General features: G+C 40.3%; 1 protein-coding gene across 1 annotated transcript in view; it reads right to left on the minus strand.

Annotated features, from left to right (window-relative positions):
• The window catches only part of itfg1 (integrin alpha FG-GAP repeat containing 1), a 190,447-nt gene that overhangs the window by 102,402 nt on the left and 64,565 nt on the right, over positions 1-23,480 (minus strand). Inside the window, exon 10 of the mRNA XM_033622339.2 lies at positions 5,672-5,823. Coding sequence (XP_033478230.1) covers positions 5,672-5,823 — 152 coding nt within the window. The remainder of the gene's footprint in view (positions 1-5,671; positions 5,824-23,480) is intronic.

Consider the following 23,480-nt stretch of genomic DNA (forward strand, 5'->3'; position numbering starts at 1 on the left):
TGCAAACACTGAAACACCTATAGGATCTCCTTTCAGCTGGGAACAAGAGCCTTGTATTCTTTGCTGTGATTTAACAATGTTCGTCTGAGTGAGTGTGTGTGTGTGCGAGACAGAGTGAGAGAGAGAGAGTCTGGAGGCACCGTCTGTCCTGTGACCTGGGTATAATGTGGACCCTGAGGAGTGTAGTTTTTAGGAGCTGCCGATGGACATTACACACTACGCAGACATGGAAACATCAACACACAAGGACACATATACAGGCCGACCCCTCATGTTATGGTATATATCACAATACAACCTGTAAATTCAATTAAAAAAAAGTTCAAATAACCATACCGTAATTGATCACATTTGATCATTTTCTTCATTTATTTGGAACTGCTGGAGTTAAAAACAAAAGACTCAAAAGAGTAAAACAAGAATTCTGCCCAAATCACGACACCTTGTTAGGCAGTTGGATCTGTGGAATCAAAAGGTAACGTGATAATCCAGCCCTGATTTGATACAAAACCTGCCCTGAACAGCTCCTGCCGCAGAAACTAGAGGTCGATCGATGTTGGATTTTTAAACACTGATTTAATAACGATCGTCTGGAACAGGAAAAAGCTGATAGCTGATTAAATGCCCAAACTGATAAACTGGTTGACCTCTAGTAGAGGCCCTACTACAATTTCTCTTGGTGGACATATGTCTATTGTCGCTTGGTATATACCATAATATTGCCCAACCTTAATCTATCCCCCTACTGTGACAGTAATGCAGACCTGTGTGTTTATTTGGTTACAAGAACAAGGTAATAACTTGATAGTTTATGTCAATGAGATAATCAGTGACTTCAAATAATTAAAAAAATGTTTGTTTTGCTACTGCCTATTTCTGACTCATAGCATTCAACAGTAAGTCAGCCCTCTCTGCAGTTACACTAAAACACTCAGTGATGTGTTAGACGGCAACAACAGCAAGTAGCTGGTATTAATGGTAGCAACAAACTCTACAGAAAATTAGACTTTAAATTTAATCAGTACTAAATCAGTACCAAATTCTAAGATGGAGCATCACTGACAGGTGGTGAAGACAAAAGGCTTCCAATTTACAATGTTACTGCTTTCCATTGTTCACCTATGGCTCGGAGTAGTGACAGAAAAGAATGGGTTTACAAAGCCAAAATAATTTCCCTTTGCAGTGTGTCTAGGCCACGATAAGGGATAGGGTGAACTCTGATTATTGGTATGGGAGGAGACCCTGGGCAGACCAAGAACACCCTGGAAGAATTTTGTGCCGCATGTGGTCTTTAAACGCTTTGGTAGCACCCAAGAAGAAAAGCTGGAGGTCATAGCTGTGAAGAGGGATGTCTGGACTAGGTGTAGTTTGCTGCCTCCACCCCCAGATTCAAATGACAAAAACTGAATGAATGGGCCAAAGAACAGTGTCACATCATCAAATACAGAAACTTCATAGACATACCATACCTCGTAAGGCTTGCTACAAATCGGGAGGTCTTATAAATAGAACAATAAGCCCAGCACGCTTAAACAAACAAACAAAAAAAAAAAAGCACTGAGAAGACAAATATTTCCTTGGAAGGTAATATAAGCAAATCAATGGTTTTGTCAAAGCCATACCTAAAAAACTTGAGCTATATCACAGAATGACCTCATGCATTCATAAACGACCTCCCATCTCTCTGTTTATTCCTTTTGCTTATTGTTCTATTCATTCCACTCGATTCCACTCGATTTCTCTCATCTTACACCCTCTACTCCTTCAGTGTTGCTATTTTGAACATATAAATCGGCATTCATTTTGCTAGGAGGAGGAGTGACACGGACTGGCAGGACTTTTATCTGAAAAGCAGCTATAAATAACCACTTGGATGGAAGAAGGAGTGGAGATGGAGAGGAAGGAGAGAATAAGAAAGAGAAGGATGGAGCGGGAGGGGGAGTTAAAATAGATCAGATGTGGGCTGTAGCAAATATTTGGTAAGCAGTGAGCATTGGTTAGAAGCGCAGAGTGCGGCTGAATCCAAAGCAGGGAGAGTAGACAGGATGCATTTGATAAAATGTCTGGGAAAAAACAAAAACAAGCACACCCCATCGCTCAAAGAGGACCCGTGAAACCTTGTGCCTTTACTCAAAAGAAGCAACGCAGATCAGAACTACTGTGACTTCACGCACTGACTTGAACACTACTAAATTCCATGCTGCCTGCGCACACACAGAGAACTTCCAAGTAAAACCACCGACACCAATTGGGGCACATTAGTGATGGTTCTTAAAGGTCTTGTTTTTAGAGGCTCAGGGATTCAAACCAGGAAAGATCCAAAGACTTCTCTAACCTTTAAACCATTCATCTTTCTTACCACCCTGCACTCTCTTCATCTCTTCATCCACACCCGGTCCCTCCTTTGTATGCTGATGATGTGCTTTTAAATGTTACTGCTTGGGTCAGATTGTATTGGAAGATCTGTAATAACGTCCACCGCCCAGTGCGGAATTACACTGTTCAGGCTTAAAATGAGAAGAAAATGGAGGAAGGGAGGGAAAAACAGAGAAGCCATAGCTTGTGTGATTAGAGCTGGTGAGACAGAAGTCATTCCTAGATGAGGGTGACTGCAAAGAGTTAAGCCCGACGGGATTTACTGGTGATTATATAGAGCCTAGACAAGAAAGTAGGGTTCACATGTACATGTGTGTGTAAGTCTTTTGAAGCTTTTACCCAACATCTTACTATTTCTGACACAAGCTTTCAAACACACATATACACACCCCTAGAACAATCAGTATGCACAGAAAATCACAGCCTTGACCCCTTCAGCTATCTTATCTTCATCTCTGAGGCCAGATAATCCACATAGGTTCTTCAGCACACACACATTGACAGCCTAGTGTCCATGGTGCTTTCGTCCTAGCACATGCCGTAGTGATTTTTAAAAAGACTGGCTTATCAGTCGCCATGTCCGTAAGATGAAGAACACACTCACCTTAGCTGTCTCTCCCAGTTCATGCTCTAGTAAACTGGATGGTAATCACTTCTTCACTACAATGTCATAGATTCCTATTACTCCATGCAAAATATTTCACAGCTCCATATCCTGCAGCAAGAGACTGTTTTGCACTGTAATAAATGTCATGGTGTCACTTTAATTTATGCCTAATTTATGCTTCATCTGATATCTTATGATTTATTAATGAGAAGATTTAATTATTCTAATTTTGGAAACTTCTGTACTTTGAAAATATTGCTATTGTGGGTACAAGGATTGGAGTTGTTCTTCAAAGATTGTAATGTTAAATGGGTAAAGACTGCAGAAACAATTTCTAAAGGTTAATAACCTAACCTCACACCCTCTTGCCCTCAGCACAGGAGCTCATCAGGGCTGTGCTCTCTCTCCCTGTTTATTCTCACTGTACACTACTCCACTCACTTTACATCCAAGGACAGTTCTGTGGAAAGACTTAAATACGCAGATGACACAACCATTACAGGCCTCATCTCCGATAATGATGAGACCAAGTACCGCAGTGAGGTGGCCCATGCTGTCACTTGGTACGCAATCGATGACCTCAAGCCTGACACAGCTAAAATCCAGGAACTCATTACTGACTTGAAGGTACCAAAACACTTAATCCACAGTGAAATGCACACAGTCTATATTCATAAAGTGTGCCTTTAAACAAACCGTCAGGACTTTAATGAAGTTGTGATGTCACAACTACAATATATAGACTGTTTCAAACTTGAAGCTAGTTGTGTTTTCTGTTTGTTCATGTCATGTGATTTTGTGGTTGTTTGCAATTGTGAAGCGACCTTGGTTTCTTGAAAGGCGCTATATAAAATTGATTTATTATTATTATTTTATTATTTTTGAAACATAAACATTTTAAATGGTCCCTTTGTATTTCCTGTTTGAATTTTTTGCAATGTATGCGAATGACATCAGCTGACAGGAAGTTGACAGGGACCCGAGGTGTTAGCAATGCAATTACAGAAAAACAGTCCATAAAGGTAGAAAGTGCAGCTACAGTGCCTTTACAGAGACGCAGAGTGTGCGGAACAGAAAGACCCGGAAAAACTGACCAATCAGAGTGGAGTAGGCTTTTTTGGGAGGTAGGCTTAAAGAGACTGGTGCTAGAACGGAGCGTTTCAGACAGAGGGCGAACACAGTTACATTCAGACAGACGGTATGAAAAAAAAAACAGTTTTTTGAACATTAAAGCATTTAAATATGCTCGGGTGGAAACCGAAAACACAAGCATGAACCTGAAAATGAGCACAATATGGGACCTTTAAATTCCATGGAACACAACCATTAGCAAACACCTGAAGTGACACTGAACTAAAACAAAAGCCCAGCAATGGCTGTACTTTCTCACACAGCCTCATAAAAAACAGATCAAGCAACAACTTCTCGCTGTGTTCTGTTCAGCCATCACTGAGTCCATCATCACATCCTCTATTTCAGTATTGTGGGACAGAACTCTAAAGCAAGCAAAGAAGATCATCTCCAACCCCTCACATCCTGCTCATCGCCTCTTCCAGCTCCTTCCCTCAGGGAGGTGCTACAGGTCACCGTCCATTAAGATAAAACGCTTCACAAACAGCTTGTTTCCCTTAGCCACAAGGACTCTGAAGTCCTCCCTCTAGCCACCTTCTCACATACCACTGACATGTATCACCATGACAAGGTGATGTTGTCCATTTATGTTTTTGTGCTGCAGACAATAACCTACTGTACCAAAAACCAATTCCACTGGCTTTGGATACACAATCTATCTATGTATTATATAAATCAAATTAGCCTATGTGGATCAGCATTAGCACATATATCCCAAATTAGTTGTATTTATTCAAATCATTATATTTCATTATCCCTGCTCTACTTTGTTTGATATTTCATATCAATGCGGCAATATTTTTTTTTCCCCAGCATGAGAACAATTCATTGCGAGCACAGTCATTTCACAGGAATTTAATGAGTAAATCCATCTATGTGGTGTCTTTGGAAAAAAAATAGTTTTGAAGCTGAACAGATTTACATAATCCATTTAAGTATGCATCTTGAGTTATTATTAGGTTCCAATCAATTTCACTTTGTGTTCCACTGGAATACTATAGTTAGTATAATCTCATCAAAATGTGGACTGTTACATGACATATTCGAATGTGGGTAACAAATGAAGTGAGTGTTCATAAGACTTAAGAGGGTATGGATTAGAATGAAATACATGATTCTCATGACAAGGATTTCCTGAGACCGCAGTAATAATAATACAAACGCCATTTACATATTTACATGTAAGTGTGTGCTACGTGTGCAACCCCTGGTCACAATGAATCAGTTTGCCTCTGCACTGATGGCTCATGAAGTGAGGCATAGTACTGAAATGATTATTTGGAATGGGGTTCAGGGACCTACTTGACAGTATTCCAAGGGATCCCCTGCCAAGCAAGGATTAGTTTAATTTCAGAAATATCTCATTCATTTAATAGACATTATCTTAAATAAGGTCCTGGAGGCACGACAACTTGCGCTTCCTTGTTTTGTGTATAATCCAAATTGAAATGATAATAACAAAAACATTATGTACATATCTCATCCAAACACACACACACACACACACACACAAGTATTTTTTCTCCAGATCACCACACCATCAAACATTTCTCCTACCTGCCGCTGGTGTTGCGGAGGACCACCAGGGCATCGGGGAAGCCATCCAGGTTGTAGTCCCCGAAGTGCAGGGCCAGGGGTTGGTTGGGATTCCCTGGCACAAAGCTCCAAACTGTCTCCTTCCACTTGAAATCCGACAGTACTGTCACCCACTGCAACAACATCCGAAACAAATTACACATCAGTCAGAATTTCAGATAAAAAACTGAACACAGTCATAATGAAAATAAGGGACAGGAGGAGGGTAAATAATTAGAAGAAACTGTAGATGAGCAGTACAAAAACTAAGTCCTTGTCATTTTTAATTTTAAATCATATTCTACTGAATTGTAAAACCTTTTTGTAAAAAGTAGTATCAATATTGTGAAAGCGAATGCAGTGAAAAAATGGTGCATTGCTCCATCAGTAAGCAGAAAAAGTCAGTTGAATAAATTACTTTTTTAGTAGATTTCAAGCAAACTGAATCAATTTGAAATTAAGGCCATTAAACAGTTATCTTGTGTTTCCACTTGATCATACTGTTTGCTACAGTGTTGTTTTCACACTGGCATAGTAATGCATGTTTTTTCCATCTGGTATGTCTGGGCAGGCAGACAAGTACTCCAAAATACAATAGATAATGAGCGTAATGTACACTGGTCTACATCTAGATTTGGTATTTCTTGTACTTCTTGTCAGGGGGTTGAGGAAGGGAGTGGACGCAAATAGGAAGCCAAAAGTGAATTTCGCAGATGAAGACTTGCAGGACGACAGTGCAGTTTGGGTGGAGCTAAAACCTTCAATATGTTTTCCAGATTTTTCCATGCCATGTCTATCTACCATTTTTTCAGATTTTTTTTGAGGGAGTCTATACATTGTTTTTTTTTTTTTTTTTTTTTTTTAGGAAAATCTTGCACAGTATACCTTGAATTTATGGCAATCTAAAAAAACCCCCAAACAATTTCAAACTAATAGCAAATGCATGCCTCTGTGGATGAGAGCAATGGTTCCGGGGACTGGCATTACCAACAATATCCCCAATAATCCTTTTAAGTGCAGTTAGAGCACTCAATTTAACTCCTCCCTTATTGTCTCAAGCCGGCTAGTTTCAGGAGCACTTTAACAACTAAAAATGTTCCAAAATGACTTTATGTGAAACATTTAACGCTTAAGTCAAATAATAATATGACTGAAGTTCATTCCTAATTTGCCCAACTAAAAGAAATCTCTAGCTGAATTAATCTAAAGTACCCTGAGTGCAAACTGAGACTGTGGCAATGCTTTTCACAAGTACTTTAAGAAATGCATTTACTTGAGAAGTAAAAAGCAAATCACATTATTTGCTAAAACTGACTTATGATTGAGTGCTCAAATCAATTTAGCAGCTCCTCTCCTTGGTGTGGGGATAATGTCCTGAAACAAAGTCTAGCAGAAAGAGAATCAACTTACCAAAATATGACTGAACTAAATGGAACTAAGCAAAAGATAATCAAAGAAACCAGAATAAATTTGATTTATATAATTAACAAAATTCATATGGTGAGAGCTGGGTTTTAGAATCAGGTGCTTTGTGTGTGTGCTCATAGCCTGCAGTCTTACCTTTAATGCCATTCTCTTTACACATCAGACACAGATACTGAAGAAGCCCTCCTACCATTTTAACCAAACACAAGTGAGACACCTTTCCCTCATCTTGACAATTCAATGCCAACGTAATAGGGCCCCCAAGGGGGACTTGCTGTAATACTGCTACTGACTGATTCATGTGGAAGGAAACAGTCAAACTAAAGAGGTACACATAGTAAACTGCATAACAACAAACAGCACGCCAGAGACAGCGATTTAAAAGGCCTTGCTGAGGCCATTATCACCTCTCACTTAATATGAATGCTATTTCACTTAGCAGCTGCATCAACACACTAGCATGGTTAAAGCCTTGACTCTCCATTTATGTCACAACATTGTTCTCTTTTTTCTGGATGCATTAGCATCCCTACTCATTTTCCAAACACTATCCATGAGTGGCAATTCATGAGTACCAAGTATCACTATTCAGACCATGAATTGTTTCTGACTGGTGCACCCAATTGACCAGATAATTTCAGTTTTTATTAGACTAATACTGTCTAATTATTTTTCCGGTCTTGCCACGTCTGGGATATGCACTTCATTGCTAGTTTATTGGGTACACACAGCTAAAGCTAATGCAGTCTAATGACAACTGCTCTGCAATAAATTCTATCCTTATGAAGGTTATTTGGTTCAATTCTTGTTAAAACTTTTTCATAGAGGTGTTGATTCAACTGAATGACCATTTTGGAGGCTGCATGTAGTTTGTGGTGGTGCTGAATTTTAATGCATTATAAAGAGAGGTGTTTCTATTAGTCTTCCCTCATTGATATAAAAGGGGTGGAGACAATAATGGAGATACCAGTCAGTATCACACAATACAGTTATACAGCATCACAAACTGCAGCATCCAAAATGACCATAGAGTTGAATCAACATTTCTCTGAAACAAAGAAAACAGAACATTAGAGCACATTTCCGACAAAGTACCTGCAAAATTCTTGCTGCCCTCGCTCAAACACAATTGCAATTTCCATAACCAAAAGGCTGTCTCTTATAGTATATGTATGTAAAATATTTCAACACTGTCTCAAGGGGAAGCAAATGTGGAAAACATAAATAAAGAAGAGGCTGTTATGAAAAATTCCTATGCCAATTAGAGCTCGATGGATTAAAGCAGTCAGGCAAGATACTGCAGGACAGAAATGTCATAGTTTGTTCACCCAATAGAGCTGCTAGGGGTGTGTATTCAACTGTAAAATATCCCACTTTGCATGCATCTTGGTCACAATTCTTGTCAGGGATCCATATCAAAATTGCTGTTTATGTGATAGGTTAATGTTAAAAAATATTTACTATTGACTATTAACTAATTTTTTCAGACTCCCAAATATCAATATCAGCATTGGCTTCAAAAATCCAATATCAGTCAGGCTATAATTCCTTCAATATTATCACAGTAACATTTAATTTGAAGAAATTTAGTTGATTTTCATTGCATACATGTGAAAAAGTATCAAACTCTAATGGAACTTTTCTTGTTGCTCTCTGGTTTTCTAGATATAAAGAAAAATACATTTTGAGACTCACAACTATGCCAAATGACCAGTTTATATTCCTTTGTGTGTGTGAGAGAGAGTTTGTGAGTGTGGATCCTAGAAAGGCGTGGGGCCAGATGCTGGAGGTTTAAACTATTCATGAATGTTAAACAGAGAGAGCAGGTGCAGGGGGGAGTCACCAGAGAGACACTCACACTCACCAGGACTGCCTCTAATTGCTCTTAATACGACCAGCATGTCTGAAAAAGACAACCAGGGCCTAATACCAATTAGTTTGAAATTTATCACACAAGCCGTGATGTCACTGATGTGAGTTTCCAACAAACCAGCTGTGCACACTATGTGAACACAGGTACTGATGTAGAGGTAACATTCTGTAGGGGTAGCAGGCAGCGGTAGCAGTGGGTGTAGGTCATGATAATGATGTGGATAAAGAATGGCAAGGAATAGGTGTCTTGTACAATTTCCATGGGGACTAGCATTGATTTCTTCACTCCAAAGCAATAATGATAAGGTAAGTAAGACTTATTCCAGCTTAAATACACTTAAGACATCTGATTAACCATTGCTAACCCAAGCCACCCAAGCATCTTTCATTCAGCCTCATGTAGTTCAAAGTGTGATTAATAGAATAAAATAAAATGTATGAAACAGAGCAGCATAACTCCTGCCTTTCCTATTCATTCCAATTAAGAACATTTGTCTCATTTAATTTGCTTAATCACTTTTTGTTTTATTGAATGGAAAAGAGCTTTTTGTTATGACTTTAAATTGCACCAGTTACACAAGCAGTAAAACATGGTGTACCACATATCTAGCCATTGGCAGACACAAAAACCTTTCCTGCTGTTTTATTTTGTAAGGCAGCACATTTTAATATAACACTAAATTGGTTGAAAAATCAAATTAAATTCGAACCTTTTATTTTAGGGCCTCATAGGCAAACTTCACTCCCTAAATGACCATATGTGTATGGGTCATTTGGCGATGTTGAATTTGTAAAAAAAAAAAAAAAAAAAAAAAAAAAAAAAAGGGTGTGTAACTGAAACACAAATGGTAATTTTAGGGGTTAAGTATTCCTTTAAGTAGAAATAGTGTAGTTCAGGTCATTACATTTCGACACTAACTCTAGTGAGCAGTAGTGAGTTGCAGACAACAGTGATTATGCTCATCTACATACAGATGGTGTCATAAAAGCAGGGGAGTTATAAACCCAGGTTGAATATTTTTCAGAGGATAAGAGTGAGCTTGTAGCTTTAATGCAACGCTGCCCAGTCAAGCTCTCATTAAATGACCGTTGAGTGATGTTGCAATGCGGTTTAAGAGGCTGACTGCCTGCCATATGGGCGTAAAGCTTGGCTTTGATTACTGCCGTCCAGAGTGGATGGGAGTGCTGGAAATGACCACTGTGTGGTGGCTGGCAGAGAGAAGTGAAGAGAGAGAGCAAGACCAGAGAGGCTGCTGCCAGTAAACACAATGCTTGACATAGGCACACATAATGGTATACTGTCCCGCTCACAATCATGTACATTTGGACACATTTCAAGAGGTGGAACCACTAGACCCCTGGTAAAAATGCCATGGGCACACATGTTAGTGTCAAAAGATGAGCGGACTCTGAAAGTGGCCAATCAGAAGAAGAGGAGTAAGAAATGGTTGGTATGAGAGAAAGGAGATAAAATAAGGGAGAGAAAACAGAAGACGTGTAAGTATGAATGAATTTGTCTACTGTAGGTCTTCATCTAAAATGACTGATAGGTCATGAAATAATAACTCATAGCCTAAAGAGAGGGCACTGCTTTATAATCCAAATGATACTTCCCTTAAATCCAAAGTCCATTATCCATTGAAAGTAAAAAACAATAATGCATAACAATACGCATTCAGGATGAGCTTGAGATGGGAAAACATGTTGATTTAATAAGTATCAAATACACATAAGTTCCCATGTCAGCAGTTATTCTCAGAGCAGGTGGCCATGTTTTCAAATGGCAGCTACATCCTCAATCTTTTTTGGCATATAGTCCACCAGGCAAATGAATTCACTGGTGAGTTATCTTTACGCTGGAGTCCTTTGGTCTGTGCTCAGCACTACCATGGTGTTCTCTCTCAGGACAGAGTGAGGCCTTTGCTGGCCAGCGGGCTTATCAGCAGACCACTGTGCTGGTGTTGGCCCTGAGGTAATCAGTGTACTGTCTGTTGCCTCTTTCTAACGCTGATTAGAGGAGGAGGGAGGAACAGCACGGAGAATACCAACAGCATCTAGTCAACACTGCAAAAATGCAGACGCACAAACACGCAGAATGTCTCTCATGCACTGGGTTAAACAGAGTCATCTGTAGGCTCTGTGATGGCATGATTACTGCTGACTAAACTGGAAATGACATTTTAACCTATAAATAAATGTTAATATCCTAAAGCCAGCCCAGAAGGGGAGCAGAGCAGGCTGGTAAATAAAATAAAATAAAATAAAATAAAATAAAGAAAGCCTTTTAAGAAAAAAAAGAAGAAGAAGGAAACAGACACTAAAATGATGAGACAAAAACTATACATATGCGTGCATTACTTGTATGCATGCAATCCCTCACACATATGATCGAGAGATGCTTAATCATGCAGGATTCATCAGGCCAAGATTAAGCCTGCAATATTAGTAACTAATCAAACTCTGTCAAATCAAACACAACTGTTGCATTGTCATGGTTGCCTTGCTATAATTTATACATGATGTTGTTTCCTGCCAAGACGCTTGATTGTGTCTCTCAAACATTACCTAATGACACCGATATGTGATGATCATATTGTGCGAACATATGGCAGAACAAAAGCAGCTGATGAAAGATTTACAGTAATTGTGGTATAGATGATATCGCAAAGCTCGACAGCAAAAGTGAAAGTGATAAAATTGGCCTTTTTCAATGGAGCTGAGCAGAAAAACAATAATGTACGTCATTTTTCCTCAGCAAGATGAGACAGTGTTTCCCCTGTGTTTGTTTTTATTGCTCAGCGGTATTGTGTGGCGAACTTGCAAGAAATCATATGGGCCTTCGTGAGGATATTAAAGGTTCTAATCTAATCAAATCATTTTTTATTTGAGAAGCTACCGCTACAATGAATAGCCAAACTGACAGAGGAGCATCTTAAATAAATCATGAAGCAGTTACTCCTTCCTCGTGGCTGTGGAAGTTTTGACATTTAATCACTAAATATAACAGAGTATTTGAATAATGTCAAGTGCGTGTCTATAGATTAATCAGTGGCCTAATGTCCTCCCAGTCAAACAGAGCGCTCCTAAGTCTAAATAACCCCGTACTGACATTCGCTGGTTAAAATGTCAACATATTAACACCGAATTGAGTTTGAGCGCGTGGAAGTGTGTTAGCGCAGGGATCCAAATGACCTAGTTAATGGAGATGAAGACGATGATGGGATTTGTGCTTGCGAGGTAATCTGATACCTTTAATGGTAGTGAGAGGAAGGATCCCGCATACAAATAGCTTTTTATCAAACAGCGAGAAACACAGCCTGTGCACAGATAGCTTATTGTGGTGTTCTGCATGCACGCACATGCACACGCCCGTATGCACACACAACCACACACACACACAAAGTACGGGAGCACGCTTATAGAAACGAGCATAAAAACCAGAAGCGGCACAGACACAGACCCCCGACATTAAATCGTTCTCCCGGCTTTGCTGATGACTAAAGTGAAAAAGCGACGGCATGCTTGCAGACTCCCATTGATTCAACTTGGCGGAGAGAGCTCCCGCTTCATTAGGCCAAGAAATTAAAATGTGGGCGGCCTGTGGTGGAGGTGGGAGGTGGTGGGGTTTACAGGGGGATGCGGGGAGGTGCTGTAACATCGACAGACAACAAGGCTGTCCAAGGCAATAAAATGTACCCCCCCCACCCAAAAAAAAAACAGGCGTGTAATGAAGCAATGGCTTTTATGATGCCAGCGATATAATGACTGTAATGCTTATCACATTAGAACTGCCACTGAAAGACAGCATGGGTCTCAACAGTGGAGGAGTGGGCGGGAAGAGCACATGGATACCACACTGCAAAATACAAGTTAGGTCAGTATTGCTTTAGTCTGCCTGGGCAATTGTGTGATTGTAGCTTTGCGTATGGTCTACATGTATGTTCCGATAGTATATTTAGGTGATGAAATGTCTGAAATATTCCACCCATTTACACTTTTTCTGTTCCAAAAAAATACTGGAAATGAAATATGATTATATCTGAGAAAAACTGCACCCTCATAATTGTTTGTATTTTGGCAAACTGGCACTCTTAAGTATGCCGAAGTAGCAGCCCTGTCTCCCAGAAATTACGTTTATATAAAACTAACTTGAACTTAACAGCAAATACATAAAGACGACCAAATTTTGCTTTCTATTATACATAATAAGGAAATTGTTGCTGATTAATCTGCTGATCAATAAAAATGTTGACACTGAACGAATCAGCAAAATGTCCACTAACAACATATTTCAGTTATTTTCAGCCAAAATAGGCCATCTTGCAATGCAGTATCCACTCGTAATGGCTGCAGTTTTTTATTTATTATTATCATTATTTATTACCTTTTTTTTTTTTTTTAATTAATATTCAACCAAAATCACGATCTTTCCCTAACTTTAACTAAAGTGCTTTTGTTGCCTTCACCTAAGACAGAAGTCTGGAGGTAAATCCAGGGTTCTGGTGTCAAGTTTCTGCACTTTGTACGCCCGCCATCCACCCCAACCACCTTCTTTGTTACTTGAAAGAAACATTGCCTTCTGCAGCATTTGGAATTAGGTATTAGTAGCTCCTATTTGGGATGCACCTATGGGTGTTTCTATGCTTTCTGAGCAGCTTCATGGATGTTTACTCTCAATAAACGATGCAACCATTTTTGATACAAATTACAGCAATCTGGCACACAGTGCTACACTACAAACTGACTTCCTGTTGCTTTCAGAACACCAGCATGCACCTGTCCCTTTTACCTCATGCAGTGCCGCCCTCTGCATCCCACCTTCAACTCTCCAACACCACCCTGGGGAGGCACACCTCAGTCTGAAAGCCTCTGCACCATCTTAGTGACTGAGGCAAGGGAGCGAATAAGCTATTTCCCAAAATGTTGAACTGCTCCTGCAAGTAGTGTCTTTACTCTAGCTATCTAATGAGTAGGGCTGTCAAAATTGCTCAAAAATGACATTCGAATATTCCTTCTAAAAATAACTCATAGGTTCGAACCATTCGAATTTTTTTTATGTCCACAAGAGGGCAAACTAATACAAGGAAACATACTTGTATATGTATTAATACAAGGAAACATAACTAGCCTACTTGTAGGTATTTTTAGTTCAACAGAAACGTCTTTGAAAACATTTACATACCTACACATTAAAACACATAAAACAATTATCTATAACATTACGTTATATTACGACCGCGGACCTCTTGCTCGCCCCCCCTCTCTCTGACCCGTCAGGCCACACCGCTGGCGGAAGCGCTGCGAATAGCCTCGAAGCGCCGAGAAGTGAAGCCAGTTTCCTTTCGGCGCCCATGTTAACTGATTGTGTCATCCACACCGGCTGTGCCGCGCCGCGCCGCGCGGCTCCGTGGCCGGCTCTGGTCTATTTTCTGCGCGAGCGAATGTGTCAAGCCGGGTGACGGAGACAACAGCTGGGAGCAGAGCCGCTTGTCGACCAGCATGGAGAAATGCGCGTCTGATGTGAACGGAAATGCTCCGGCTCGTGCGCTGTGCTTCGCAGCAACTCCGCGGGCGGTGTGGCCTTATGCAGTGCGTTTGGTGCAGCGGCCCAGGTCAACACCCACTCGCAAAGAGGACAGCTGCGGTGGTGTTTTTTTTTTCTCCACAATCGAATATCAATTTTCACCTTCAAAGGTCCATTTTTTTTCAAATTCGAATTTAAATTCGAATTTAGAATATTCGTTGACAGCCCTAGTATGAATCCAGTAAGCCTCACGTTGCTTTAGTAGCTTGTCGTGGTCACCTCCCCTAGGTGGAAGGTTTACCTGTTCAATGCCACAGAAACGTAAAGAGGAGATATCATGGTGAGCATCATTAAAATGCACAGCCACGGGATTACCCGATGATGATTTTGTCCCTCTGTGTTTACGCGTGGGAATGGGATTGGTCGAAGAGAAACAACCACTCCCTATTTAAGATGGCTACTCATGAACAAAAAACTGTTTGCCTGATGAAGGTCTAGTACCGAAACGTCGCAAATAAATGATTTATTGCAAGTTGGACAGTGTGCAGGAGTCCTTTTGCTACTTTTTGGTCTTTTTTCTCCAACGCACCTGTCTCGTTTTATAGATGTGCGAAGTGCTTCCTTTGTTCGAAATCACGGCAACCCTGCTGTTTTTCCTCAGCGCTCTATTGCTTGCAAAAACGAGTTTTTCTTAAGCTTCACCATGAGCTCTTTTCAAGATATCAACGCTCTGACCCACAACTGTGCAGCCATGTTTGAATTCTCCAGCGAAGACGCACAAAGAATTTTATTCCCTGCCGTCCGCATGGAGGGCATGGGGTCCTCCGATGATCTTAAACTAAGGCTGGAAAGACTGTATTTAAAGGAGGCACGCCTAGTCATGCATGGCTCAACTTTGAGCGAATATTGGAGAAATAAGAAAATCCCTAGGGGCTTACACATTCAAAAGGCTCCAACAATAGGGAAATCTGATGAGAACTTAGTCAAACGATGGGGAGAGATTTTAAATAAATGCTCTCTCGATTTAATGTTACTTATAATCGACCAAGTCTCTACTGAAGCAAGCACAGTAAAAACTGAGATTGAAAAACAAGAAGATAATCTCAGAAAAACCTATGGGTCCACCTTCCCCTCCATTGAGAGCTCTATAAAAGACACTGTTAGTAAATACAAGGAGAAGCTGCTCAGCATTAAGCTGAAAAAGCACAAACGCGACACTGAAGATTACCTGAGAAACGAGATTTATCATTGGGAATTGAAGGAACAGGTGTCGTCTTCCCAGACACCCGTTCAATTACGCACGGGTGCGCACAAAACTAGGGGGGCGCACCGACAAGCATCCAGCCACCGGAGAGAATTTGACAACCACACAGACTCTTCCATGGATAGTGACTTCACTTTCGACAGCGACTCTGGATTCCCACCGAGCAACCCCTCTTTTTTATACAACCCCAAGAAACCAGGCCTAAGAGGACGAAGAAATGCAGACGGGGCAAACGCGCATCCAAACACCGGGCGCAGGCCGTGGACACGCAGCAACTCAAGGACACGGTAATTAATATTTCATCTAAGGAATTCTCTGATGACCAGATATCCCTCCTGTCCAAAGGACTGTCCTTTGTTCCCAGCAGTGGGCTTAATGTCTTTGGTTTAAAAGTGGATCTCTTCGAGTGCTTCAGACAGATTAAATTACGTCACTTCTTTTCTAAAAACACAGACTCGGCTAGTGCCACCCATGTTCCTGTCTTTAAAGCCAAAAGCACTTTCTGCCCCAACACTAACAATGAGTCCATAAACACATTTTGTCGCATTGTGGAGCAGGATATTTTGCAGATGACTGTTAAGCCACACACCAGCCCTCCCAATTTGACTAAAAGTGAAAGAATGGCTTTGAATGAACTGATGAATGACAAGGATATTGTCATCAAGCCGGCGGATAAGGGAGGGGGTATCTGTATTCAAGATTCTGAAAAGTATAAACATGAAATTCTTTCTCAATTGTTGAATACCAGATTCTACAAAAAATTAAATCATGACCCTACCATCTCCTTTCAAAATGAATTGCATTCATATCTTGAAGATGCCAAAAAGAGAGGCTGGATCACCAAATAAGAATATGAGTTCTTATATTGCAAGCACCCAATACGGCCTGTGATATATACTTTGCCTAAAGTGCATAAATCACTCACCAATCCTCCGGGTCGTCCCATTGTGGCGCAAACAGATTCATTATGGTCTCCTTTGTCTGAGTTTGTCGATTATTTTATTAAACCTTTCGTCCAGACTCTGCCAGCTTACATCAAGGATTCCACTGATTTCATTGATAAAATTTCAGACCGTAGGGATTTGCCAGATGATGCCCTCTTGTTAACCCTTGACATCACAAGCCTTTACACAAACATACCCCACGAGGGGGGCTTGGAGGCGTTAAGTTTTTATTACCAAGACCGAGACAGTACATCGAACCCTCCTAATCAGTTCATTATTGATTTGGCCAGTTTTGTGATGAAATACAATTATTTCAGTTTTGAAAATGATTTCTATCTACAAGTCTCAGGTACAAGCATGGGCACCATTTGTACACCCAATCATGCAAATTTATTTGTTGGATTTTTTGAAAAGTTTTTCGTTTTTAATCCAGACAAAAACACACATTTGCTCAAGATTATAAAATGGTACAGGTTCATTGATGACATCTTTTGTGTATACAATGGAAATCCTGATGAACTGGCAGATTTCATTACTTTGCTAAACAGTTTCGACAGTAATTTACATTTCACGTCAAACTACAGTGATGAAAAAGTCAGTTTTTTAGACATGTGGGTTATTAAAAACAGTGGCTCTCTCATCACCACTATCTATCGTAAGGACACAGATAAAAACACCTTACTGTTGGCCACCAGTTGTCATCCCACACCCCTAAAGAAGGGTCTTCTTATCAGTCAGTTTTTCCGATTGAGAAGAATCTGTCATTCCACAGAGGACTTCATTGAGAAGGCAGCGGATATGAAGAACAGATTTGCGCAGCGAGGGTACCCATCCTTGTGGATTAATCAAGCATATGAATTGGCTCTCAAAAAGACGCGCTCCGAGTTGCTAAAAAAGAGCACTATAAAACAAAAGAAATTCTCCGTTATGTGTACCACTCAGTATTCTGCCCACTCCGCCGCAATAAGATCTGTTTTTCAAAAACACTGGCATATTCTAAAGTCTGATCCGGAACTTGCCTCCTTGTTCAAGGATCCTCCTCTCTTTGTAAATAAAAGGGGGAGAAATATAAGGGACCATCTGGTCCGCGCCAACTTTGATGATAAAATGAAAACCAGTCAAGTAACGCAGACACGTTTGCATCCCCTCCCCAACGGCAACTACCGTTGCGGTAGTTGCGCGCAGTGCAATAACACGATGAAAACAAGCCATTTTGCCCATCCCCACACAGGCAAATTATTTTCCATCAACAGTGTGATCACTTGTGCATCCACACATGTGATTTATTTGATACGCTGTCCTTGTGGCCTTGCTTATGTGGGAAAAACAACTAGGAAACTTAAACAGAGGATGAGTGAACATAAAAGCTCTATACGTAGAAATGACCGGGATTATCCCATGGCTGTGCATTTTAATGATGCTCACCATGATATCTCCTCTTTACGTTTCTGTGGCATTGAACAGGTAAACCTGCCACCTAGGGGAGGTGACCACGACAAGCTACTAAAGCAACGTGAGGCTTACTGGATTCATACCCTCCAAACATTGGCTCCCAAGGGTTTGAACGATGAGTGATCACAGCCATAATGTGTTGGTTTTGTCATTTATTGTCATTCTAAGTGTGTGTAGTTCAAAATGAACAAAATGAACTTTGGATCATTGTTATTATATGTATATTTCGATGATGTGCCTTTTTGTACTAGATATGGAGATTTGTTCATTAAATATGTCTGTTTTTAACTTAGAATGTAAACCTATCTGCTAAAAAATATTTTGAAATACTGATTTATTTATTATTGATTCACATATTATGTATTTCTCTTCTGGACATGTGGGGATTACTTTAGACTGATGTCACACAAAGCGTTTTGTTGTTTATTTACTGTCTCTTTGTGTTGTGTGGTTTAATTACCCGATGATGATTTTGTCCCTCTGTGTTTACGCGTGGGAATGGGATTGGTCGTGAAGAAACGACCACTCCCTATTTAAGATGGCTTCTCATGAACAAAAAACTGTTTGCCTGATGAAGATCTAGTACCGAAACGTCGCAAATAAATGATTTATTGCAAGTTGGACAGTGTGCGGGAGTCCTTTTGCTACATTTGCACGTTTCAAAAGTATCACATCAACATTTCTTAAGTGACGTAGAAGATAATCTGACTTTGTCACTGAGAAGTGGAGAGAATGGTGCCTGTGCACCATCATATCATCTCAGCGAGACGCCTGCAAAGCTGCAGACCACTTTTTGTCATTGCTGTAGGTGCAGGTCTATTGTAGTAGCCAGTGGTGTGTTTCCATCAACATTTCAGGCTTTAGACGTGGGTGTCTTGTGGCTGCCCATTGGCAGAAATAGTGCAAAGAAAAGCAGTTGTTTTACCATGACATCGCTGCTTTTCCTGCCACAATTTGTGCCCCCAAAACTGGGTGTTTAAGCCAAAACGTGATCTTTTCCTAACCATAACCAAGTACATTTTGTGTGTAAACCTAACAACATGTTAACAACAGTGTTGTTGAACCGTAAAGTTTCAACATATCTGCTACATAATAACGTGCAAATATAACGAATCAGTGGTTTGCTGAAACATACAATGACAACATTTTGTCTAGCAACTGGGATGAAATATATTTTAAATCCATGTTGTATGCAATACAGCTGGGGAGGTGGTAGTTTACTGACACACTGACACAGTGTTAGGGTCAAAAGATGTGCTGGTAGAGTGAGGATGTAACAGCTCACTGTGATGACTTTTTTTTTTTTTTTTTTACAGGTAGTGATGTTGTTCCACATATTATAATGACATTTCTAACCATGTTTTTATCCATCCTATGCTGCCTTTATGTGTGGTTAATGGCATCTGTAACTATGTACCAATACACCTTGCACTGACATGTAGTTATCCAAAATACCCAGATACAGATTGTTTTTCATCAGCAGGTGTAAATGAGGTCATGGTTTGCTCCCGGAAAGAGGCAGTCAGAGTCAGAGCCAGAGCCAGAGATGGAGTGAGACCATATGTCTTTGTGTCTGCTGGGCAGGGCGGGGACACTGCTACCTGCTGTCACTGTCACCTCTTTGACCACTGACTGACCGGCTGACTGGGATAACTGGGGGGAAGCTGTCTGGCTCACACTGGCTGTCCTTACACTGTCTGGGCAGCAACAGTAGGCAGGTGGTTTGGTCTTTGTGGGGGTGGTATGTGTGTTTTGCATTTGTGCATGTGTATAAATGGGGCATGTCAACAAGAGACCAAAATACACACAGACGTGCAGAGATAAAACATATATACATATATACAGTACATGTACACTGAGAAAGGCTAAGGGGGTGGTAAGTTTGTCAACACTGAAGGATATTTTAAAAAGTAAAACAAAACAATGTTAGCATAGTACAGTGCCAAATGAAAATGGTTATGCAGCATGTGTTGTTGATCCAATGTAACAGCTCCTGCAGTGATTGTGTGGGCATTAGTCACTGTTTAGGAATTTCTTTGTTTTCGTCTTCAGACACCATAGTTAACATTAGGTAGCACAAAAGAACAGTACCAACAGACCCAACGCTAATCAACTGTTGCCACCCACACAGCCAGGGGATTTGCCCTGTGGCCACACTGTGGCTACTTGGGGTCACTCACACACTGATGGACTGTGTGTGAGAAAGCTGCGTCCCACCATCGTTCTTTCACTACAAACAGACAGACTCAACTACTCCTGATTTCATTCACAGTACATAAACTACACCTGATATTGACATGTCCTCTGTATCTGGATGCATAATAGAAACAGCTGTTATTAATAAAGATTTAAACCGCATTGTGATCTGATCTCAATATGCAAATTATGTAAGTGGGGCTGGTGAACTTGTAAACAAACGTTACACTCCAGTTCAAAGGAAAGAAATGCCATAGATGGCCGTCATTCATTTTCAAATCACTTTTTTGTGAGGGAAAACTTACAAGCTACTGCTGATACTTCTAACCTTAGCTGGACAGGTTAAAAGGATATTGATTTTCAACCAGCTTTGTATCATAACCATGTGGGTAGTATGTATAAATGAACTTTATCTTGCCAGGGCCCAGAACTTCCTTGTCATTTTCCAGTGAAAAATGTTCGCTGGCTCTCGGGCTGTTGCTTGAACTACATATAATACTTCCACACTTTTGTATGCCTGCCACCACCACAGGGGTCAGCTTGTCCTGAGGCTCACCTCCTCTAACAGCACAAGGCCTCAGGACAACCCTCACACAATCCAGCTCGACCAAATTATAGCTAAAGAAAAAGTAAACTACATCAACTATTGGCCATCTACGACAAAAACCCTAACACAAACTTCAATGCCATTTGGCCCAAACAGACAATACAAGATGGCTATCTGACTGCTGTGACAGATCATAAACTGAGAAAGATACTATGACTATGTACAGACTCAGTGATCACAGCCTAGCCATAGACACTGGTAGACACAGGCAGACCTGGCTGCCTACATAAGACCGGCTGTGTCAGCTCTGTCCTCAGAGATAGGTGGAGACAGAGCAAGATTTCCTGCTACAATGTTGCACACATGAAGACATCGGAACAAAATTCTTCACAAAAATGAAATATAAACTCCAGGATTTTGACACACTCTCTGACCAGACTAAAATGCAACATGTGCTTGGAGAAAACAGTGTCAGCACCATAGATGCAGCAAGATATGTCAGCACCTGTCACAGCCTAAGAGACAACCAACACAACAACATATAGTTCCTCTCATCACAGATTGCACTCTGCCTTTTTTATTTACTTCTTCATTTCATAACATTTTTTCTCTTTCAAAATGTATGTCTATGCAGTTGTAATAATACATTGTTGTTAACTGTTTTTGAATTGTCACTGTCTTAAATTGTAATGGTGCTTTGGCAACACACAAGAAATGTCATGCCAATAAAGCTCTTTGAATTGAACTGAGAGAAAGAGACAGAGAGAGATAGAGAGTAATACGAGAGTTTGTGAACCCACCAGCGGGAATGTTTATGGGTCTGGTGTGGCGCAGTGCATTCTGGTAGTTGTAAGTTTTCAACCTCTTGAGCAAAAGCAAATGCCACAGCCCCTTTCTCTGTTTTCTCAGGTTATGTAGCACCAATTTCGAAAGAATTTGCTTCTTTGTATTGATAAGACAGACCAGTTTTGTGAAAAGATCATCTTTCCAGCAGTGATATACTTCTTTTAACTAGCAGACGGAGGCAAAGTTAGATAACCTTTTAAACTGCTGGGCAAAGTTTGTTTTAAGAATGTGGTCACACTGTTCAGACTACATTTAAAGTTGGCTGAGACAGCAATATGGTTTATCACAATGTAAATTTGAGCATTCCAATCACAATGCGTTCAGTGTATTTACTTACATTTGTATTTGCTTTCCTAGACAGGATATTAGATACAGATCATCTAATGATGCCAGAAGTATCACTAACATGGTGATATGCCATAACCTCCCCAGTATATGTGATACGAGAGATAAAAGTGAATACTTGAATAGTGTAGTAGTGAATAGTATATTCTTGATATTGATATACATTACTGTAAATAATTTAATGATTGTAAAGATCTGGTAGAGCAGACCTCAAAGACCAGTTAGACATTACATTGATTCACAGTGCTGATACAGGCAAGAGGAGATGACCTCTTGCTTTATTTATTCACATGAAATATGGATTTTCTACATAATGATGGATACATTTTTTCCATCAAAACAAACAAACAAAAAAATCCCATGCGACTATAAAGTGTGGCTGTGACTTTGCTGGTGGTGTGTGAGTGTGAGAAAGAGCAGATAAGGTGCCCTTGATTGATTGTTCCCTCTCTGCCAGATTTTATGGCCTGACAATGAACTTCGTAGTTGACCAAAGACACTAACTACAGTATATGGGAATGTAGGGAAATGAAAGCAAGTCAGCAACTCCTAATGCATACATGTGCTTCATGTACAAATTGTTGAACACTTACTTTGATGAATTTTGTCATTAGCGTATTTAGGAGTATACTGCAGTGTAATGCAAGCACTTAGCGGGAACCCAATTATTATTACTCTCTATTATATCAAGAAAATGATTCGAAGTCTGAAAGACATTCAGTATTAGAATGTTTGTAATGGTCTGTGTAAATCTGATGCTGTTTATTGAGGGATGGTACGTCTTAATTATTGTTCTGATTAGAGAAGTCCATTTGTAAAGCCATTTCATCAGTGCTTAAACACACTGAGATGTTATTCAGCAATACTGCTCGGCTCTGCATTTTGCTGTATCGAACTGGAAATGAGCCATGCTCTTAAAAATGCAGTACGCTTTCGGCTTGTTCTTGTGAATGTGTTCTCTGATGTTCAGGAGGTCTTTCCTTCTAGCTAACATAATATATAAGTCACATTTTTGTTTGCTTTCTTTTGCTTCAATGTCCTTGACAAGTGTAACACCCACAGGCACTCAATTACATTATTCTCTGCAGTAATGTCCGATTGTGTTAGAGAATGTGGGTGAGGAAGAGGGGAGGTACAAAGTAGAATAAATGTGATCAGTGTGTGTCTGTTAGGACAGAGAATGAAGCAGAGAGATTGTTGGAAGCCCCCTGCGGTTTCTTTCAATATGGTGATCTAAAGGCCTGAAGCTGCTGCAGAGGTAGAGGCAGAGCTGTGGCTGAGACCACAGGAAGGAAGGAATGAATTGCTGTTTGGAGATGAACTATAGACACACACTAGTTTTTACTCAGCAGGACTTCCAAGCACACCCAAAGGCA

The sequence above is a fragment of the Epinephelus lanceolatus genome, chromosome 2 (genome assembly GCF_041903045.1).
Source record: "Epinephelus lanceolatus isolate andai-2023 chromosome 2, ASM4190304v1, whole genome shotgun sequence".
In the NCBI taxonomy this organism is placed as follows: Eukaryota; Metazoa; Chordata; class Actinopteri; order Perciformes; family Serranidae; genus Epinephelus; species Epinephelus lanceolatus.